The 22370-nt window shown below is 35.8% G+C and overlaps 2 protein-coding genes across 3 annotated transcripts; one reads left to right on the top strand and one right to left on the bottom strand.

Annotated features, from left to right (window-relative positions):
• Nucleotides 1-482: 482 nt before the first annotated feature.
• LOC121383101 (surfeit locus protein 1-like) lies at nt 483-14309 on the bottom strand. The gene is made up of 9 exons (XM_041512882.1): nt 14239-14309; nt 12093-12218; nt 10850-10971; nt 8619-8804; nt 6705-6777; nt 5070-5117; nt 3814-3931; nt 2721-2802; nt 483-1469 (listed from the first exon to the last, which is right to left on the bottom strand). Exons 1-9 carry the CDS (start codon nt 14242-14244, stop codon nt 1373-1375), a joined length of 858 nt encoding a protein of 285 aa, XP_041368816.1. The 5' UTR covers nt 14245-14309; the 3' UTR covers nt 483-1372.
• Nucleotides 14310-14389: 80 nt separating this feature from the next.
• LOC121384455 (RNA-binding protein MEX3B-like) lies at nt 14390-21038 on the top strand. 2 transcript variants are annotated; one of them, XM_041514855.1, is made up of 3 exons: nt 14390-14511; nt 18651-18893; nt 20587-21038. In XM_041514855.1, exons 2-3 carry the CDS (start codon nt 18722-18724, stop codon nt 20895-20897), a joined length of 483 nt encoding a protein of 160 aa, XP_041370789.1. In that variant the 5' UTR covers nt 14390-14511; nt 18651-18721; the 3' UTR covers nt 20898-21038. The 2 variants fall into 2 exon arrangements, with proteins under 2 accessions (XP_041370789.1, XP_041370791.1); XM_041514857.1 differs by having other exon boundaries at nt 14413-14461.
• Nucleotides 21039-22370: the final 1332 nt, after the last annotated feature.

Raw genomic sequence — 22370 nt, 5'->3', positions numbered from 1 at the left:
GACCTTATGCCATAAAAAAAATGTGCTGTTTATTACGTTGAGAAATATTATGCACAATACCACTGATTTATGAGATGATATTTGATTATGACCATTCAGGGCACATTTAGTTTTTTCAAATTTTAATTAATTAGCAACATTTGCTATGAATTTTAAAATTGATTAGAAACTACATTACAGAATTGTGTAGCAATCTCTAAAACTTGTGTAGTGAATCATGACGTGATACTGAGGAAAATGTTCCCTGCCAATATGGTAGAGAAAAAAGGTTTATGTGACAGCTAGGCCTTTAATTTTCAGTCAACAAAAAGCTGGAACCCTTATATGAGGGGTATGCACCAAACCACATCAATGGATGCATATTAATTTCTACTTAATATTCATGGATGTCAACATATTTCAGGTTATTCTATTTAATTGTAAAATTGTTTTTAATTGTAACAGATCCTTAATATGATTCACATATCACACGAAAAATTATGGCTTCTGACATCATTTATTATAATCTCATCTTTTTTGCTTCTATTTATTACTGTCTAGGTCGGGTATAAAATATATACAAACACATCTTTCTCCAAACAAAACATATCACAAATACTGTCAACAGCAGTTCTGCTTTGCCCTTTCAAACCGTTCTTGATCATAATAAGTAATTATCAGTAAACACATGTAACACTTTTGTAAAGCTATAGTCAGGTTCTTAATAATTTACCAACAGACAGACACAAGAGATATAAAGCTGGACAGCTAAACAAGTTGTAACACGGGTACTGGTAGAGTGGGATAGAATGAGATGGAATTCAATGAAAAGAAAGTAAAGTGGACAGTTCTCAAAAAACAAAAAAGCAATTTTGAAAAAAAAGAAAAAAAAGAAGGAATATTTTATTAATGACATCTCAGCACATTTTAAACCTACAGCGTCTAGCATATGGTTATTTTGACCACTGTGAAACTTGATGGAGAAAACAAAAGAGAAACCAAGCATTGCAACATTGGACACATCTACTGCTACAGCAGCAAGGGATCTTTGATATGCACCTCCCCATAAACAGGACAGTACATAACACAGCCTTTGGTATACCCTTGGTGGGGCACTAGAAGAAATAGAAGAAAAAAAAACATCCTTGGAGGGCAATTGATCCTGTAACTCATCACACCTCAAACAACTACTCTACTTCTGTTATACATTCCGCCCCATTCAAAAAACAACACCACCACAACAACTAGTCAGTTACAATTATTACAATAATAGACACAATAATAGTTTGTCAGTAGAAACCTGTACACGTACACCAGCTGTCTGAGATTGTTTCAAGTACAATCACTTTATACACAAGTGTTAATATCCGTCAACACAAACTGCTTTAGAAGACTAAGGCTTCCTCAGATAATCGAAAGCACTGTCGGGCGGTGGTGTTCGTCTGTACCGCCTGTACCACATCCAAAAGGTGATAGCTGAGAGACTGTACCTGATAAAAAAAAGAAGAAGAAGATGTATGAGAAGTGAACACACATACCATGTTAAGATGTACGAGAAGTGAACACACATACCATGTTAAGATGTATGAGAAGTGAACACACATACCATGTTAAGATGTATGAGAAGTGAACACACATACCATGTTAAAATGTATGAGAAGAGAACACACATACCATGTTAAGATATATGAGAAGTGAACACATACCATAAGATGTATGAGAATTGAACACACATACCATGATAAGATGTACAAGAATTGAACACACATACCATGTTAAGATGTACGAGAAGTGAACACACATACCATAATAAGATGTACGAGAAGTGAACACACATACCATGTTAAGATGTACGAGAAGTGAACACACATACCATGTTAAGATGTACAAGAAGTGAACACACATACCATGTTAAGATGTACAAGAAGTGAAGACATACCATGTTAAGATGTAAGAGAAGTGAAGACATACCATGATAAGATGTAAGAAAAGTGAACACACATACCATGTTAAGATGTACGAGAAGTGAACACACATACCATGTTAAGATGTACGAGAAGTGAACACATACCATGTTAAGATGTAAGAGAAGTGAAGACATACCATGATAAGATGTAAGAAAAGTGAACACACATACCATGTTAAGATGTACGAGAAGTGAACACACATACCATGTTAAGATGTACGAGAAGTGAACACATATACCATGTTAAGATGTAAGAGAAGTGAAGACATACCATGATAAGATGTAAGAGAAGTGAACACACATACCATGTTAAGATGTAAGAGAAGTGAAGACATACCATGTTAAGACATACGAGTAGTGAACACACATACCATGATAAGACGTAAGAGAAGTGAACACACATACCATGATAAGATGTAAGAGAAGTGAACACACATACCATGTTAAGATGTACGAGAAGTGAACACACATACCATGTTAAGATGTACGAGAAGTGAAGACATACCATGTTAAGATGTAAGAGAAGTGAAGACATACCATGATAAGATGTAAGAGAAGTGAATACATATACCATGTTAAGACGTACGAGTAGTGAACACACATACCATGATAAGATGTAAGAGAAGTGAACACACATACCATGATAAGATGTAAGAGAAGTGAACACACATACCATGATAAGATGTAAGAGATGTGAACACACATACCATGTTAAGATGTAAGACAAGTGAACACACATACCATAATAAGATGTACGAGAGGTGAACATACATACCATGTTAAGATGTACGAGAAGTGATCGTTTCTCAGAGAGACTCTTGTTTGACCTCCAAGTGGACCTCCTGTCACGGTACTGTCTGAGAAAAAAAACATAACAAAAATCCCATAAGATATAACCTGAATAGCGTACTCATTTAGAGAATCTAATATGGCTAGCTTTTCTGTATTAAGAAAAATGTAGCAGGCTTCCTTTGATGACTACTTGTCAGAATGACAATGTGTTTGACATTCAATAGCCAATGATTAATTAATCAATGTGCTCTAGTGGTGTCGTTAAACAGAAATAAATTTTTTAAGTGGCAGTGGTTGTTCAGTAGGTATTTGTACCCTTGGTAGTCAACTTTCATTATCAGATTTAAAAGAAAAACAATATTCAGTAAAAATAATGTAACATGCAGAGCTGTACACATGTATATGAGTCTTATAATATGTAACTAAGTACATTTGTTGTTACATACATCCTCGTTTAATCGAAAACCATACGACTAAGAGGAAATGGCTGGTGTGCATGCTCAGTCATGTCAGGCTATCAATTTAACGACATTAATGTTTACCTTGTTCAATTTAGAAATAAAATGTATAAAAAGGTAAGTACAAACTTGCATGTTATCTCTGTTCCATCAAGAATTGCACCAGGTGGTAAGAAAACATCGTTTTAAAAGCATTATCGAAAACCGTACTACAACGTTATCAATGTAATGCCAACAACACAAAATCGGCTGTTCCTGCGAAAACAGTCACGTAACCTGAAACCGGCTATTCGGAAGTGACCAGTCATTACTCAATCGGCAGTGCTAGCAGACGTGTTTGGTTGTGTGGATACCGTCATGCACCTGTTGCTGTTTAGGCATGCATCTGCATTGCATTCAGTAAGATTCCAGGGAACAAATTAACTGTAATAATACATGTACATTTCATTGTGCATAAAACATATTCTTACCTTCTTTTTTTTGCATTTTTAAGGAAATTTGTTTACTTCCGTAACAAGAAACTGTTGTCGTGTCAACGGAGACATTACAAAATACCAGGAAATAAAATAATACGGTTTTCGATTTCGTACGGTTTTCGACAATTAGAGATACTCTTACCTAGATCAGCATCAATGAAAATTGGTGCAGCATTAGCTGCTTCTGCCATGGCATCAACATCCCTGTACATCCAATATCCAATATTCTTAGGATCAGCTTTTGGCATAAACTGGTTTCTCTGAAAAATAAACAAAACACTAATGAATTAACGTACATGTAGGTCAAACTTGCACAGTACATTCTGCATGTTTTTATGACAGCATCAATACACCATTTTATTACGTTCCCATTTAATCTCTTTATTATAGTAATGAAGACTTATTCAGTAAAATGTTATCAATAGGTTAGAGGTCATTGTTCACACTGTAATAACATATATAGGTATGGGTTTCCAATTTATTCTGTTTATTTAAATTCCAGACAAAAACCTGACATCCTATAATACATTATCTGTTGGCCTACAGTGTAACAGGTTAAAGTACATGCATTACACAAAAACTGAAATATTCCAACATATGCTGCACATTCAACATTGAGCATATTCCGCACACCTGGTAAAATAGATTATAATCTGTCCCATCATCCTACAAAAATATTCTTTTGTAAATAATTTCAGTTTGGTTCGATGTAAGAAGAAATCTAAAAGTGTTTTGGAAATAAAATTTAAAAAACCCCACTATTTGTGTGTGCAGTTTAAAAAATAATCGGCTCAGAAATAAATAACTTATAGTAATAGTAAATTCCATAGTATAAAAAAGGCGTTCCCTGTGGGAAGGACTATAACTGAGCATCAGAATGATATCATATTCTATGACATAAACACACATGAGTATATTCACTTGTGGTTAAATTAAGAAAACATAAGTAGCTAGAACAGAAAATAAATGTCAGTGGTAGCTACACCATACAATACATGTATATAACAGAACCAAAGAAAAACAAAGAAAAAGAGTTAAATAATTTTAAATTCCATTCAAAAACACTTGTGAAATCAAGAATCACCACAAACTGGCACGAAGATTTAGCTGAAACAGTAGAGTATTCGCCTGAGGTGATTGGCATGTAGGATCGAACCTCCTCAGTGGAACCATTAGGATTTTTTCCCCCTTCCCAACAAGTACCCTATGACTAGAATAACAAAGGCTGTGGAATGTGCTGTCCTGTCTGTGGGAAAGTGCATATAAAATATCAATAATGGAAAAATTATGACTGTGTCTAAAAGTTGATGATGTGCTCAAGTGGTATCATTATATATATAAAAAAAAAACATTTTAACCACAGTTTTTAGTTCGTAGCTTAGAATACAAATTGTTTACCTTTTCATTCATCCTCACCACTCCGGTTATTGTCACCTCACCTTCAGTCTGAGTGGAAAAAAACAAGAGGAATTGTTAAACAATTTCTCTCTCACCTTTCAAAATATAACTGTTACAGTATTAACTGAAAGAGGAAGCAGCTAGTGGATGTATGTGTGCTTGCAAGCTTCTTTGGGAAGTTACACTGACCTAGCATTACTAGGTCAACTAAACTTCACACACACAGTTAATGTTAAAGTTGTACTGTATGTAGTACTGCACCTATAATTTGAAAAAATATTATGAGTTTCAGAATGCGATATTCGCAAATTTCCCAATTTTGGAGTTAGTAATGAAGGTATACCGATAATAATACAACACAGTCATAACACAATTAAATGTTTCCTTCATAATGCTATGTATGCCCATGAAACAGGATGTTAAAGCTGTGCTTTGTGTGATAAAGACTATGTCGACCGTGTTGCAAAAAATATCTTGTTTTTCTCAAAATGACAACATAAAATCATACCATCACAGCTAGGCCTTCTAGAATTTTTATAAAATCCACTAGCCATGGGATCAGTGATTTTAAAAATTTACTAGCCACAATTAAAAATTCACTAGCCCTACTTTACTTTAAGTTAATACAATTTTACTAAATAATAGTAATAATCAGATATGTCACCTAAAGAGGGAGACAGAGCTTAAAAACAGTAACATTGGGGGTTTGGGTTGGGGGCAGGATATTCATATTTACAGACTAGACTTAACTGCAACATCTGACAAAAAAAATTGTAGTATTTATTTACTGGCCCGACATAGAATATCAATAGCCATGGGAGTGGGGCTATCATAATCTAGAAGCCGTGCATCATCATGGTATCGTCCACATCTTAATTTCACAGACAGATAATAAGAGATATCAAACTGTAAATCTAGAAAGCTTTGCGAGATACAAAGTACTGCAAAAACTGCAAGAGACTACTGAGCACAGTACTTTCTCTACGCAATAGTATAATTATATTCAAATATAAAAGACAAAAATGTCAGTATCATCTGCCTTATACAGTGAAACCCCTCTAACCCGGACACCCTTGGGACCAAGACAAATGTCCGGTTATAAGAGGGATCCAGTTTGGAGAGATTGAGTTCTGTCCTGACTTTTAAAATGACCGGTTTTGAGGCAATTCCAGTTTACAGAGGGTCCGGTCTTGAGAGGTTTCACTGTACGACGTTTAAAAAATGTTACTAGTGGCAATGACACTGACTTACTACATACACACAGAGCAAACCGACTACATGTGCTCCGTTAACACTTAACAGCAGCTTTTCAATTAATTAAAACAAATGGTACATGTATGAACTTTCAGCTCAGTTCACTGCTAAAACAACTTACGGTAAGTGTGTTTCAAAAAAAAAACATAACTCGTCATCTGAGGTTACGAAACTTCAGGTTTGGTCATTGTTAACCATTGGCTATACTTTCATGACGCAAGTATATTTACAATATTAAAATATAAAATGTGTTATTTGAATACTTTGATTTTAATAAATAAAAATATACCACCTATTGAACAGACGAACCAAAAAACCCCAATAAAATCTGAAACATACATCCATAACAATATGAAACAATGAAAACACAATTACACGTACCTGCCCTTTAATTCGCTTTCCTCCCTTGGTATAGTTTCCCGGCACCCATCCACGATTCACTAGTATTGTCATGCTGTAATAAACCAAATATGAAATTGCTTTTTACTTACTTTGTTGCCGAGAGTTTCAAATTTAAAATCATGAGAGAGTATGTAGGACAATTTTACACAAATGTAGTAGCTAGTGTAGTATACTGAGGCTTATGGGGGAGCCAAACAGTTTGTTTTTTTTTTTTTTTTTTAGGGTGGGTTGGGGGGTGGAGTAGAAAACATGAATAAAACCAACATATTTTTCCCATTGCCATTTACAATGATATTTAAGTAGGAAAAATACTGCAGGTGTATCACCACTATTGTTTCACATAACCAAACATACAAAATTAAATATTAACCTACATAGCAATTAAATCCCCCCCCAAAAACAATGTTTACATGTTACACCATGGAAGAAGAGCATACCCACTGTGACATCTTTCTTTTTTTCGCCCTCTCCATCCCCTCCCCCCACCCCCAAAAAAAAAACCTACCAAACCCAAAAAACCTGGAAGGATAATCAAGTTTACCACCTAGACTTTCAAATACTAGTACATGTATTACCACTCTTTACTTCATGGGGTCTGAAAAGGGAAGCAACTCTCACAGGCAACATGCTATATGATCTGGATTCGGTTAAAGATGCAGGAATCAACCCTTTTTATGCCATAATGATGGGAGTTGACCCCCTACAACACTGCATAACCTAACAATCAAATCATTTCAGACTCAACCAAATATAATTGTAAAAAAAAAAGAATGCTCACTTGTCAGCAACTCATCACTTAATGGCACTAACTGACTGAAGAAGTGGTGTGATCACTGCAGCATGGACCACTCTTACTGATTAGCAGCAATGTAATTTGAATATATATACCGGCCTCTTGTGGCGTCGTGGTTAAGTCGTCAGAAATAAGGCTGGTAGGTACAGGGTTCGCAGCCCAGTACCGGCTCCCACCCAGAGTGTGTTTTAACGACTCGGTGGGTTGTTTTAAGGCCACCACACCCTTTTCTCTCTCACTAACCACTAACAATGAACTAACCCACTGTCCTGGACAGATTGCAGGGACAAAGCTTATCCACTCACGACAAACAAGTGAGTGTACTGAGCTACTCAAGCCCTCCTAATACATGATGAGTACTTTTACCTACAAGCATTTTCCCCAAAACAAGACAGCACATACCATGGCTGTAAAGATTTTTAAGTACTAGTCATAGGGCACTGGCTAAGTTGGGGAACAAAACTTGTCCATCTATGAATAAAAGAGTGACTATATGCCATCACGTGCACTCTGCTAATATGTTAAAGAGTACTTTGACTTGACTTGATTTACCTGTAGGGTTTTAGGTGTTGTAGCACACCCCTGTCATGGGTGCAAGTGTTAGCTCACGACAACTCTTCCGTTCACGACAGAAAGAGGGGGGTGGTGTTGGGAGATGGCAGGACCACATGTACGGACAATGTGCAAGGGAGTACAGGCAGCCCGACTGTGGTTGGTTTACGGGCGCAGTGGTGGTTTGGTGGTACGGCTTTTGCACTAGCAGAGCTAGTGGTAGGTCAGCAGAAAATTTAGCCAAATTATCTACTAAACTTCAAAAATTGCAGAAACAGTTATTTTCTCACAAAATATAAATTATTTCATAAAATTATTTTGCCAAATCAAAATAAAATTTGACGAATGTCAGAGCTAACACTGAACAGGTTACCCTGTGAATGAGCCAAACGAAAGAATGTGCACAATTTCTTAAGGTGATTTGGTGCATAATTTGGAGTGGTTTGCCAAAAGTAAAATTGAACTGTTTGTTTTAGTTTTATTTTGTCTAACGAGCAGCTACTTCGACAATCAGCTTCTCTGACTATAAACCACCCCAGTGAACTTACTCTCTGTCTGCCAGTTTGAACGGCGTCACTACGTACACCCCAGCATTGGACGATCCTTGAAACAAGCCTGAACCGGAATACTCAGTCTGGACGTTGCTGCGCGGCCCAATCAGCATCTCACGGCTGTGGTCAAACGTCCCACGGACAGTTACCTTCTTATACTCCAACTTGGGCAGCTCATCTAAACTAACAGCAATAGAGAAAACAATAAAATTAGTATTAGGTCACAAAACAATGAAGAAATCACTCCAGTACCCTTGCAGGGCTAGGTGTGGGATTTAAAAAGGTTTTCTATTAAACTTTAAAAAACATCACAGAAACCCAGGTAATTTACCAACAAGGTATTAACCATTACATGAAATTACTTCACCAAGTTACAATAAAATCTGCAAATGGTTCTAAATATTCACAAATGACAAATCAGATTCTGTTGATTGGTAGAACTACATTGTATAGTTTTAAAATGAATCAGTTACCTGTCCAAAATAAGGCTACCCTAAGCCTATGACTGCAAACTTTCCATATTTTAATTCATACTGACCTGTTGTACATCTACCTTCATCATCATTTGCTTTGAGTTTTAAAAATAAAATTCCATGGACTAATAAAACAGGAAAAATTGCCTTAAGTTTAAAATGGCCTTTCTGTTTTTAAAAATCACACACAGATCTCAAATTTAATTTTAAGGCCCTATGGTCATATGCTCCATTTCCTTGAAAATTAAACAGAATCTCATGGCCAAACTGGACTTGCCTTATTTTGCATTTCAAAAAAGAAAAAAAGAAATAAATGTTTTATTTAATGACATATTCAACACATTTCATGATTTTTTTTTTTTAATTTTAGCATTTCAGTTATTGGTCATCATATTAGAATGTGAATCCTGAAAGTTTGTTTGTTACAAAAACATGAAATTTCACACTTATTTATTTTGAATGGGTTCTGTTGTGGTATACATGTAGTAAGACACTTCTTGAAGTTTGCCTTGTGGCTCTTCCTTCTGGATGTAATTCCCACAAAAATCTCCATCAATCTTGGCCAAATGGCCATGTCTTCATATTTGCCAAATTCGAGGCGTGCACTATGAAAATGTCATGAAGATAATAGCTGCAGTCCTTACAATAATCAGATTTAGAGGGTCAGTGTGGTTTCTTTAAACAAGGAGCGCAACATTTTGCACTCTTTCCATAGATTGGATTTAAGGGGCATACACAATGTACAAAGATCATGATCATGCTAGTGTCACTCACAGGGTTTCTGCCAGAGGGTAAAATGGATATGGAAAGAAAGAAAGAAATGTTTTATTTAATGACGCACTCAGCCCATTTTATTTACGGTTATATGGCGTCGGAAAATAAATATGGCACCATACTCATATATTTTTACTTATTTTTTTTTTTAAAATAACTTTTTGACAAAATCAATTACTCTTTTATCATTACTACCGGTATATAATTTTCTTAAACCTAACCCTAAACTTAACCCATTGACTGTGGCTGCATTCAATTCCATAGTGCCATACCCAAAAAAAACCTTTCTGGCAGAAACTCTGACTGAGGAACCAAAGGATGGCTATATTGTTGTACCCCAATTTCTTTTTTCTGTTCCGACTGCCAACTTCCCTTTAACTATAGTGAAACCTCTCAAAACCAGACCCTCTGTAAACTGGAATTCCCTCAAAAGCAGGTATTTTTCGCTGCCCATTTTTAAATATCTGTATGGAAGAGAACCTCTGTAAACCGGATACCTCTTTTAACCAGACTTGTTGCTTGCTCCCGAAGGTGTCCGATTCAGAGTTGCACTCTACATGTATTTCAAGCTACATGAATGTACACCACATTGAAAGCACCATTTCTCATCAAGCTAATGCTCAGGGGCGGGACGTACCCCAGTGGTAATGAGCTCGCTTGATGCCCGGTCGGTTTGGGATCGATCCCCGTCGATGGACCCATTGGGCCATTTTTCGTCCCAGCCAGTGCACCACGTCCTATATATCAAAGGCCGTGGTATGAATTACTCTGTCTGTGGGATGGTGCATATAAAAGATCCCTTGCTGCTAATTGAAAAGAGTAGACCATGAAGTGGCGACAGCAGGTTTCCTCTCTCAATATCTGTGTGGTCCTTAATCATATGTCTGACGCCATATAACCGAAAATAAAATGTGTTGAATGCATCGTTAAATAGAACATTTCCTTCCCAGCTAGTGCTAAGAGGTTTGGCTTAATACTAACTCCTCTGGCAGGGGAACTGCAGGTGTTCGTGTTCTTTCCTCCATGTCGGCGATCAGACCAAGCTTCCATCGCCAGCGCTGGACTTGCCATGTCCCCAGAGCAAAGGCGGCGGCGGGTAGTGTCTTGAATATAGACAAAGGAAAGTAATGTTAATTTAATGACAGACATCACTGCACATTTTAAATAATGGATACTTGATGTCACAGGTTAACATGTAACTAACAATATGTAGTAACATATGGTTACTGGGACTTAGTCTAGTAAGAAAGGAAACTGGATCAGACACAGACCAGAACTACAGGGTTCATACATCTTGTTATCAACCAAATCCTATGATAGTGAGTGATATTTAAAAACACTTTCTACATGTATGACCTTTTTTCTTTAAAAAGTAAGTACTAACATTACAATGTTTTGATGCAAATTGACCTTCTTGTTTGTGTTATTTTAAACGAGAATAAAATCAATTAATTAAGGATAGGTGTCATTACATTCATGAGGAAAAATTAAGAAATGGCATTGTAGTTTGACTAGTAATACATGTAAATGTATAAATACTATCATTAATAATCATATGTTTTCTCAGTGATCTTACTTTATACTTGAGCATCACCTGTCTACCTGTGGCAGATTTCTCAATGTACTTTATAATTTCATTCTTCATCAATTAACATTCAAAGATTATGCATTAACATGAGCTGTAACAAACATGCATAAATATTAAAAGAATCCTTCATATGTGTCCATGTGGGACATGCAGGGCTATTCCACCCGAGGGCAAGCCTCGTCCCTGACATCATATTATGTACCCCATCTAGTAGATGAAAAACAAGCATTTGGGGAAAACATGAAAAACCTACACATGTACTTTTTTTTTTATCTTACATTTTACAATAAAATAATCATAACCATTGAAAAGATCGTACCCAAAAATGGTTTACACTAAAAGTATAAACTGAAAATGATAGTATAATTTCATTATGGCAGCAGATTTCCTTGTTTTTATGAATTATAAAAAGCATTTTTTGCATTATTTTGTCACCCAGTGTTAATATCAGCTCAAACAATAGACGTCACGTGGTCATGCAAGACCGATTTATTCCGCATGGGCTGACATACGCCTGTCTTGCATGGCTAGGGATGGGAGAAATATATATATAGATAGATAAGACAGATAGAGACAGAGATCAAGAGAGAGATACAGTATATATATATATATATATCAACAAAATGTTAAAAGTACCAGTAAAACTAAGCCTCCACCTCCAAATGGCTTTTTTTTCTTAAGTGCTTTTGTATGTCTGGGAACCTGCCGCTCACTTTGACTGCTGCAGTATCGCACCAAACATCGCCAAGTGAGCCTGCGAAACTGAAAAATATATTTTTAATAGTGTATGTACATGAATTTAACACAGGTTATATACATGTAAGTTACTTGCACACACATGTATGTAGTTATCATCAGAACAAGTTTAAAAGAAATTTTAATGTCTTCAATAAAAATATAAATTATGGTGCATATATATATATACATGTATATCAAGTGGACCCGATATCGGTAATTTTAAGGAATAAACAAAAACAACGTAGCAACATTAATGGTTTTACGGGTTTGTAAAGTTTTGTATTGAGATATTCACTTGTCTGAACTTTATTGTTAATGAAAATATTCATGTACTGTGAAGAAAAACTTCACAAATCAACGACAAGCAGATGACAACAAATCGGATATGTTGACTGCTCGAACCGTGAAGAAGAAAAGAAACTGAATGGAGCTGAAAGCTAGGTTATAAAATCTAGTAGCCCTCAGTAAAACACCTCGGGCTAGTGCTAAGGCCAAGCCTTGCAGGATATATATATCGTCCATGGCCTTGTTTCGGTGAGGGCCCTGATTCAGTGGCTTCGTCATTTGTGCTCAACAGAACGTACATTTGAAGATTTCCGACGTCCTTGACTTTGCATGGGGAAAGAAAACAAATTTCTGTCACATTCACAGAAATGTTAGTAAAAATAAGGTTAAAATGAGAAATTAAGAAAGCAAGATCGAACTATACCCAGTCATAAACACGGCACATTTCTTAATACCATTTTTCTATGATTTTTGAAGACTGTTATTAGAAAGAAATGTTATTTTTAAAACTAATTTTCGTCTGTTCTCAGCTGTACTTTTTTTTTTTTTTTGAAGTTGCATGATTGTCACGGCGTCTGCTGGCAAAAATCTCTTTACAGATACTTGCCAAAAATATACGGTCCTTATATGTTTTAACATAAATATATTTCTGGATATCTGTATATTTATTAAAACTAAGAATGCAGCTTATATTTTTTAACCAAACAATTTTACCATTATAACTATTCATTTGTTCAACTTTTAACACAATTGCAAGACATCAGAATTGTTATATTTGTGTTCCTAAAATGTTGTCTGTTAACATTGGTTCTCGAGGACTGCATTTTGTAATTTGTCTTAAAATATATTTAAAATATTTTTTTTATAAATTATTATAAGTACGTTTTGTTGAACAACATACATGTTTTGCTAAAAGACTGAAAAGTTTTGTGTTGGAACGTTTTGGCTGTAAGCTATACCACTAAACGTTTCACTCAGAGAAACAGCTACGTAGTTAACAATATTTACTACTGATATGCATGCTACAGTTTTTGATGCACGTGGTCTTTGCTATATAGTGGTCAGTTTAGTGTTCATTTGAAGGGTAGAAATACTAATAAAAAGGTAGCTATTTGAATAACAACTGTCTGTGTATAAATATTGATATGATTTAGAATCGAATGCTTTATAAGCTCACCAAAACTGGTCCACCCATGATACAACATCAAAATAGGATTATTGTTATATATTATATATTAATTAGAGCGGTAATCTTTGCCTACCCAATAGTCAGCAGAATTTTTTTTCCGTTATAGTTATCTGGACCGAGAGAGAAATTATAACCATCCAAGTTCTTGCTATCGAACAGCAGAGTACTTGCCAAGTAACTTGGCCTACCTCCACCCATCAAACTGCACCCAAATGCAAAATAACCCCTAATCTTACATACACATATATAACAGGAGGGGTCAGTGATGACTGTAACAGAGATGTCAATACGAAAAATAATGAAATTCGGAAGCTACGCTCGTAAAAATTACTGACCCCCTCCACCTCCTACCCACCTCATTGATCATTTAATGATTCAACAGACAACACTGTTCAAGATCAACCCTGTATGGATGCTACGCTTGCATCAATATAATTAAGTTCCCAAAACACAATGTAAAGTTAATTAGTAGCTGTTGTTAACTGACATGTCCAAACTGATGATCGATTACAAAATTGCACCCACTTCGGCACTTCCCAAAATCAACGATTAAAAACCGTTGTCACTCACCAGCATTTTTCTTCTCTCAATCACGTTCGCAATTAGACTGTTTCTCAATTGATTAATCTTTTAGGCTAACAGTCTACTGTTTATAGACTGTGGCTGTTATTTGTTACGCTAACGTACGGATATTAATGCTGTGTTACGTCATATAGACAAGTACCAGTTGTAAAATAAAACAACAGGAAACTGAAACAAGTTGAATATTTGTTTTGTTAAAATCACTTGTCAGGTATATTGTTAATTATATCGACATCATATAATTTGCAGTGTATTGCATAGGTAAGAGTCCTGTCTAAAGTATTTTGATCTTCACCTCATATTTTACAGGCTACTATAATTAGAAATTAATTAAATAACGTTAATTGTCAGTTGACTGCATTCTCCAAAATTTGACTAATTTTGTTATAACTTATATTAAAGTTTTGCACAAAGTCATATGAAGTAAAATCATAGTGCAGTTGTTTTAAAAGAGCACAGTTTACGTGATACATATATATGTCATATATTGGAGTAGGGGTGGTGTAGTTCATAAAAATAAACTCGAATGTAAATGCACATTGAGTTTATAGGCCCGGCGCCATTTTCCATTAGCAAATACAGAGCCGTTCCGAGCAATTTTGCTCGGAACGGATATGTGGTCGAAATAGCGAATTGTGGTCGAAATAGCGATTGACACCACCTTTTCCCACCCTAATCGTGTAGTGTGATCTTTTTCGGGCATATGCAGACTAAAAAATACTTACTTTGAAACGATCTTCACTTTGAATTAAAGGAAAAACGACCGACTGTATGACTTGGGTTTAAAACGCGCGGTGCATTATGGGAGTTTCATTTTCCTCCCATAATGCACCGCGCGTTTTAAACCCAAGTCACACAGTCGGTCGTTTTTCCTTTAATTCAAAGTGAAGATCGTTTCAAAGTAAGTATTTTTTAGTCTGCATATGCCCGAAAAAGATCACACTACACGATTAGGGTGGGAAAAGGTGGTGTCAATCACTATTTCGAGCAAAATTGCTCGGAACGGCTCTGTATTTGCTAATGGAAAATGGCGCCGGGCCTATAAACTCAATGTGCATTTACATTCGAGTTTATTTTTATGAACTAGGGGTGGTGGTGGTGGGGGGAGGGGGGTGCAACCCACACTTCGTATGCGGTACCAGACCCTAGTGCAGTAGTGGGACCGGGTAGCCCCCAATGTTAGTTGGCCACCAACTGGTTGTCAGTTTGCCTGCAACTATTTGTCAGTTTGCCCACAACTTTTTTTAAATTCCCTCCCCCAATAAAGATTATTTTAGTGAAGGTTGTTTTTTTGTTTTTTTTTTGTTCTTGCTCCACTCATTCTCATTAAAATCAGGAATTAAGAGGGAGAGGGCAGACAGGCATAAACACACTTTACTTGGGCCCATCCTTTGATTAAAATCAAGATTGAGGAATTTGTATGTTTGGTACATAGGTATTAACCAGGGTTGAAAATTAACATGAACACCATGGCCGCCAGCAGACCGGACCAGTTGAAGAAAAATCTCACTGGCCCTTCTCAAATTCAACTAGCCCTCCAATTATTGCATTGACATTTTAACTGCACATCCAAAATCAAACTTAGAATGTTCTTTGTTGAATAATAACCATGTTCTCACCCTATATTATCCGTTTACTTCAAAAGTTAACCGATGAATTGGCATATAACCTCATAATGAATAAAGTTAAAATTCATAAAAACATGTTCTTAAGTTTTAAACCCATACCAAATCAAATTGAAAAAATTGAAAAAAGAAATCCAGTATATATTAGAATGTTTCTTTACAAATTACTATTAAAGAATGCAGATTAAATCTTGTTTTTAATACAGGGGTGAAGACAAAATGGTAGAACAGCCAAGGTATGCAGATTGTCTCTGATTTATAAAAAATAAATAATAAAATAATGCAGTACAAAGAGAATAAAGGTAGAACTGTGCATGCTGTATCATATAAACTAGTCTGGGGGTGGCAGTCTTCTTTGTGGCGATGCAAGAGGGTAAAATCTCCAGTAAAGGATTTCCTTGGGAGTGGCTTTCCTCCTACAGACACAGCATGCTAACATGTACGTTTAATTCGGATATTGTAAATGCTACAGTAGTAGGCGACAAAAAAATAAATATCAAAGAAAAATAAATCTGTTAAAAAAAAACTTTAAAAAATCCCAAACATTTTACCAAAATATACAGTGTACTTAGTTATCATATTACAAAGCATAAAAAGCGTATTTATTGTTTCTTACAGTAATAGTTGGATGGTCATGTCATCATGTAAGTCTTGGTGTCATCAGATCTGTTCTTATTTCATGAAAATTGCTTAAACTTAAAACAATACAGCGACAATCAATTAACTGACCTTTTGAATAAACCCTGTAGCAATGGAAAATTTCAATGTTATTTCTAAATGCGTGCATTCGCTCACAAAATACTACAAAATATATTTTGATTTTGTTCCAGAATAATGTAAGCTATATGCCAGCACAGACACAGTGTGTTTTGTCACATTCGATTCAGTTTCGGTGTTCATATACCACAGAGGGCAGATAATTTACCGGGACAATTTTGATTATTATACTTTAAAAAAAGGGATTATACAAATTTATGTGCACATTCCAAAAGGAAGATAAAAATAAATAAAAAAAATTATAATAATTTAGTCGCCTTTTGTATTGGGCAGTTCTAAAATTAAATTAACCAAAATTTTGTATCATTTAGCCCTAGGAAGTTTCAGTATCTTTTCTTTTTCAACTGGTACCATACTCGCCAGACCCTAAAATGGATAGTCACCCAACGGACAACCTTTGTAAACTTCTTAGCCACCCATAGCCAATAAAGGTTGCCATGGGTGACGGCTAATTTTCAACCCTGGTATTAATGTGCTTATATCCTGAGGGTTTAAATACGCTTACTGTGGTCACAGCCTCAGATTAAATCCTATTTCTCTTTCCAACCAGTGCACCACGACTGGTATATCAAAGACTCTGTATATGCTATCCTGTCTGTGGGATAGTGCATATAAAAGATCCCTCACTATTCGAAAAGAGTAGCCTATGAAGTGGCAAAAGTGGTTTCCTCTCTCAATGATCCTTAACTATATGTCCGATGCCATATAATCACAAATAAAGTGTGTTTAGTGCATCGTTAAATAAAGCATTTCCTGTCTATTTCCTGTCCTGATTAAAATCAGGGATGGTTCCCATAGTAAATTGAGGACTTTATGGTAATTAATACTGTAGTATTATAATATTGGCTAACACCACATGGAACAATTTGTTTTCAAAATCTTGATTACCGATATTTCTAGTCAATTGAAAATTGATTAGCAACTATAATACTGTTTAATGTTTTAACATTATGTAGATACTGTACAAAATGTTCCCTGACGAAGTGGCCTAGTCTTTTTTGTCACTTCTTGATGTATTTGTGTAGCCTAAGTGGTATTCATTGTCCTTTCATGGATAAGGGATTAACAAATGAGCAGATTTCTCCTATAATTAATTAAGCATTATTTATTTCATTTCAACTTATTTTCATGATTATATCCAATTGAGGTTCAAGCATACTGCCCTGGGCACACTCCTCAGCTATCTGGGCTGTCTCTCCAGGACAGTGGGTTAGTGGATAGCGAAAGAAAAGAGGGGGTAGTGGTCTTACACCTACCCATTGAGTCATTAAAACTTGCTCTAGGTGGGAGCCAGTACGGGGCTGCAAACCCTGACACCACCGAGGCTGGTAAGTAAGCATCAACACTAATATCCTAAAAGGCACATAGTGATTACAGTTAACATATTAATACGCATTATAAAACGCTTCCCTTTCTTTGATAGTTCTGCATGTTCTGTTCTGCAGCAGGTCTCTTCTTGTTTGTATAAGTGGTATTCACTGTCCTTTCTTTGTTACAGGTTTAAGGATATAAAAGATTCATTGCTATTAATATGATTAGTAGTGGCATTTGAAAGTTATATTGCTATATGTATCCAGGATTTTAGATTATGGTCCAACCCACTATTGGGGTGGGGAAGGGGAGGCAGCCCACACTATGTATGTATGTATATGCGCTCTGAGCTACTGAGGCATCCATAAAAAGGATGCTCTTTAACTCAACCACATGCATGGGGACTACAATCTATGTGGTCGATCCCACTTACGTGCATGAAACAGTGGGCAGACCTGCCACTGGCTAGTATGTATTGATGTATGAGTATGTTTGTATGTATATATGTATGATTTTATAAAATTTAATACAGTAAAAAAAATAAGAAAAAGAAAAAAAGGTTTGATTGTGGGGCATGGCCCTTGTGAAATCCCCCTCCTTCTCCCCTTCCCTCTATGCAACTCACAGTACCTTTATGTCTGTGGCAGCCTTTGTTATTTAATTTTTTTTTCAAAATCTATATTCCAGAACGCCAATAGCCTACATATTTGTCAATGTAGCCGAACACTCCAGGTGCAGCCCAAAGGTAACTGGTGACAATGCTTGCGTCCATACTAACTGCTGCTGTGCCAGTGGTTGCAACCTTGGCAGTTGCCCTGTACGTGTTGCGCAAAATCCAGCAGACTTATGGAAATGTGGTCAATCAGAGAGTTCCTGATATATCTGTGGATGGACAGCTGGATTCAGGCTACTACTCTGGTAATGTGAGAGGTAATTATACGATTCAAGAGGTTCTCAGGTTTACATGTATATGATGAACTATATGTACACATTGATAAAAAAAAAGTCCAATGTAGCAATATGTAAAAGATTAAATTTGAAAGAAAGAAAATGACATCCATGAATACAATTTAAGTGAAAATGTTTTGCAGAAAGAAAAAACACTATTTATATATTTAATTAAAGTAAAAACTGATTTCACCTGAATACTCTGACTGTAAGAGAGCAATTAAGACATTTGGACACACATTACAGGAAGAAACCCGTCAGCACCTATATATATTTAACTGGAACATTATTGAAAGTGGGTGGTTTCTTCCTGTAGTGTGTGTATTAGTGATTAATGTCAAAAAAATGTTTTATCAGTGAACTTGAAAATTATCGATGTTTAACATCAAACGTAGGATTGTTGTTGTAATTAGAGCGGGAATCTTTAACTACCGTTTGGTAGGCACAAATTGCACAGTTTTGATATACAGTTTGCTCTGGCCGCAATGAGAGCGTATATAACTGTCCAAATGTCCGACCTGCTCTCTTAAATTGCAGTCAGAGTACTCAGGCTAAAACTGATTAATGATGGGTGTTTCTGTTGTCTAGTCCAGAATCACGTTGTTCTTAAGGAGCACTAACATGTTTACCTTTTCACAGGAAAGTGCAGCCATTTAAGGCTGGTTTGTTTTTTGGTATTTATCAATCAAGTTAAAACCATATTTGTTTCGCTGGAGTTCTCATTAAGAATTATACCAATTTATTTTGCTTTAATGAGCTATTTAAATGCTTCCATATTGAAGTTACATTGCATTCGCTCACCTGTGACTCTCATGTTATGAACATAATTCATAAGGCTGGTTGAATGAGACTATATGCGACGTCATAAATGTTTTTGACAGAAACGAAATCAAGGTAGGCCTACACTTGGTGTACTAGTCCAGTTAATGCTTTGAATAGAAAAATATTGGTCTATGCGCCGGATCCAATACAAAACAGGTCCGGAGATTATCAAAACAATCGAATCGGTATTGCATTTTGGTTAATGTCAATTAGTAACATAAATATTATCAATACATGTACATGTATGTATTCGTGTACTCGGTTCAGCTAGTGACGAATACGAATGCAACTACGATACAGATCGCTGTTCGGTGCACCAAATATTCGAGTATATTGTTACACCCTTAGTTAAAGTGTGTGATGTTAAACTACATTTGTGCCAATCATGATGACATATTATGGTACCTCAGATCCTTTACTAGGCTTAATTAAAGGCTCAAAGTTAATTTTGTGGCATGTGAACCAATCTGTACTTCTCACAAGTTTAATCTTTGAAAAAACTTTTGTAGCAATTCAGAAGCAGTTCTAGAATAAAGGTATTGAATATATTAAAGTTGTACATGTATATGTCTATTACTTCAAGATGGAAAGCAAAAGTTGCATGTGAACCTGATTGTGGTAACGAATAGTGTGTATAATGAGCAGCAGAGCTTGCTACCTGTTAATTCTGAGCCTATATTTACTTTGAAAAATCATCTACAGCTACATGTCCCGTTGTTGCACGTCATTAACTGTTTGAAACAATTTAAATGTATGTGTACATGTAGATATACTGGTTACATGTATTTATACTGGTTATATGTATTTATACATATATATCAGTGTGAATTACTGTCTTTCCTTTCTCTACCAGAAAATCGAGCTCATTCAGCAAGACATCGAAGACCACATCCCTACCAGAACAGAGGTAGAGCATCAGGGGCGTCGGGTTCGTCGGCAGATTCTGGATCAGGTCTGCAGTCTGCGTCTGAAGACGTGCAAGTAGTACACGCCTTTGAGGGGTTTGAAATTGAGTGTGCCATCTGCTTTGAACAACTGAGCTGTGTCCAGGTGTATCCATGCAACCATTCGGGAATCTGCATCAACTGTATTAACAAGATCATAACAGACGGAGACCGGCTATGTCCATTTTGCAGACGATTTATTCAAGCTTACAGAAACTAGACTTGCTATATATAATCTCTTAAAGGGACATTCCTGAGTTTGCTCCATTGTAAGATTTTTCCGACTAATAAAATATTTCTACGATTAAACTTACATATTAAATATATTTTTTTGTTTAGAACATCAGTGTCTGTATATTCAATGTGATTCTGGTCGTCTTAATATTTCTAAGAAGCCCAAACTCAATTTTGTACGTACGAAAAAACTATATTTTAGGAAATAAAAGGAAATTTGACCTAGTACAAATATTAGAACGATCATGTTTAATATACAGCCACTAATATTTTATGCAGAAAAATATATTTGATATGTAATTACAATCGTTAAAAAAGTCTCCGTTAGTCGATAACATCTTAAAAATTGCAGCAAACTCAGGAATGTCCCTTTAAGGCAATGCATCTCAAACATTCTTATTTCACACTTAATGTGTATAGGGACTATCCCAAGGCTGTAGCCTTTAAAACAGAGAGTGTATTAATCTATTCTCATTGTAAAACATCTGGGCCCAGATCTTTGAAGTTGTCTTAAGTAGCATTACGGTATTGTAAAACTTTCGTAGGCTATGGCATGGGTCACTGTGACATCATAGCTTATGGCGGTTTTACAATATTTTAGCGCTAAGATACATGTAGGTTCGAAAATCTCTATCCTGGATAAATCTAGCAAATCTCAAAATACAGAAATTCCGGTATTCAAAAATGCTTTACGCCGTTTAATAAAGCAGTAATAGTATTCCTGATGAACACAAAATAGCTGAAAAGAAGAGATTAAGGGGTGAGACTTAACTGGGGAATGCATTTAAAGCCGTGTATATAAAAAATACTGCTCTATATCGGTATCAGTATTGTATCAAACCTGAATACAGTATCGATGGCGAGGTAAATCACCCAAAAAATACTGATACCGATACCGAGCCTGAAATTTCAGTACCACCCAGTTCTAAAGATAATAGTATATTGTAATATAAATTTAAACAGCTGTATTGGCCAACACCACGATACAATGGCTATAAACACAGAATAGATTCTTTCTAGAGCATTGTGACACTTTTCAGTCTTTGTGTAGTAACCTCTGTGAGAAGAACTGCCATAATATAATCATTGGCATAATTATGCAACACTAAATTAGACTTGTACAGAATAGGAGATAGGAAAATGTTTTGGACCCTGTAAGCAGCATGTATTGCTTAACTTGTTGCTACTATTACTAATTTAGGTCAGAGTTTTATTTGGGGCAGTGTAAGGCCAATGGTGATCCAGACTATGCATTTAGGGTGGGCTTCAATGACATGTGGCCAAAAGTCACACACATTCCCGAAGGGATTCCTCGGATTCTCCAATGTAAAAAATGACTGACATATGTCTGTCACTAACAACATGTCATTAAATGTTGTTCAGGATAGACAGACATAGGGTTTTATTTCCAAAATTTGACTTGACACCCATGTTCTTTGATTTGGGGAAATTTAGCATT

This window comes from Gigantopelta aegis, chromosome 10 (genome assembly GCF_016097555.1).
Source record: "Gigantopelta aegis isolate Gae_Host chromosome 10, Gae_host_genome, whole genome shotgun sequence".
In the NCBI taxonomy this organism is placed as follows: domain Eukaryota; kingdom Metazoa; phylum Mollusca; class Gastropoda; order Neomphalida; family Peltospiridae; genus Gigantopelta; species Gigantopelta aegis.
This window is presented reverse-complemented; position numbering and strand designations above follow the sequence as displayed.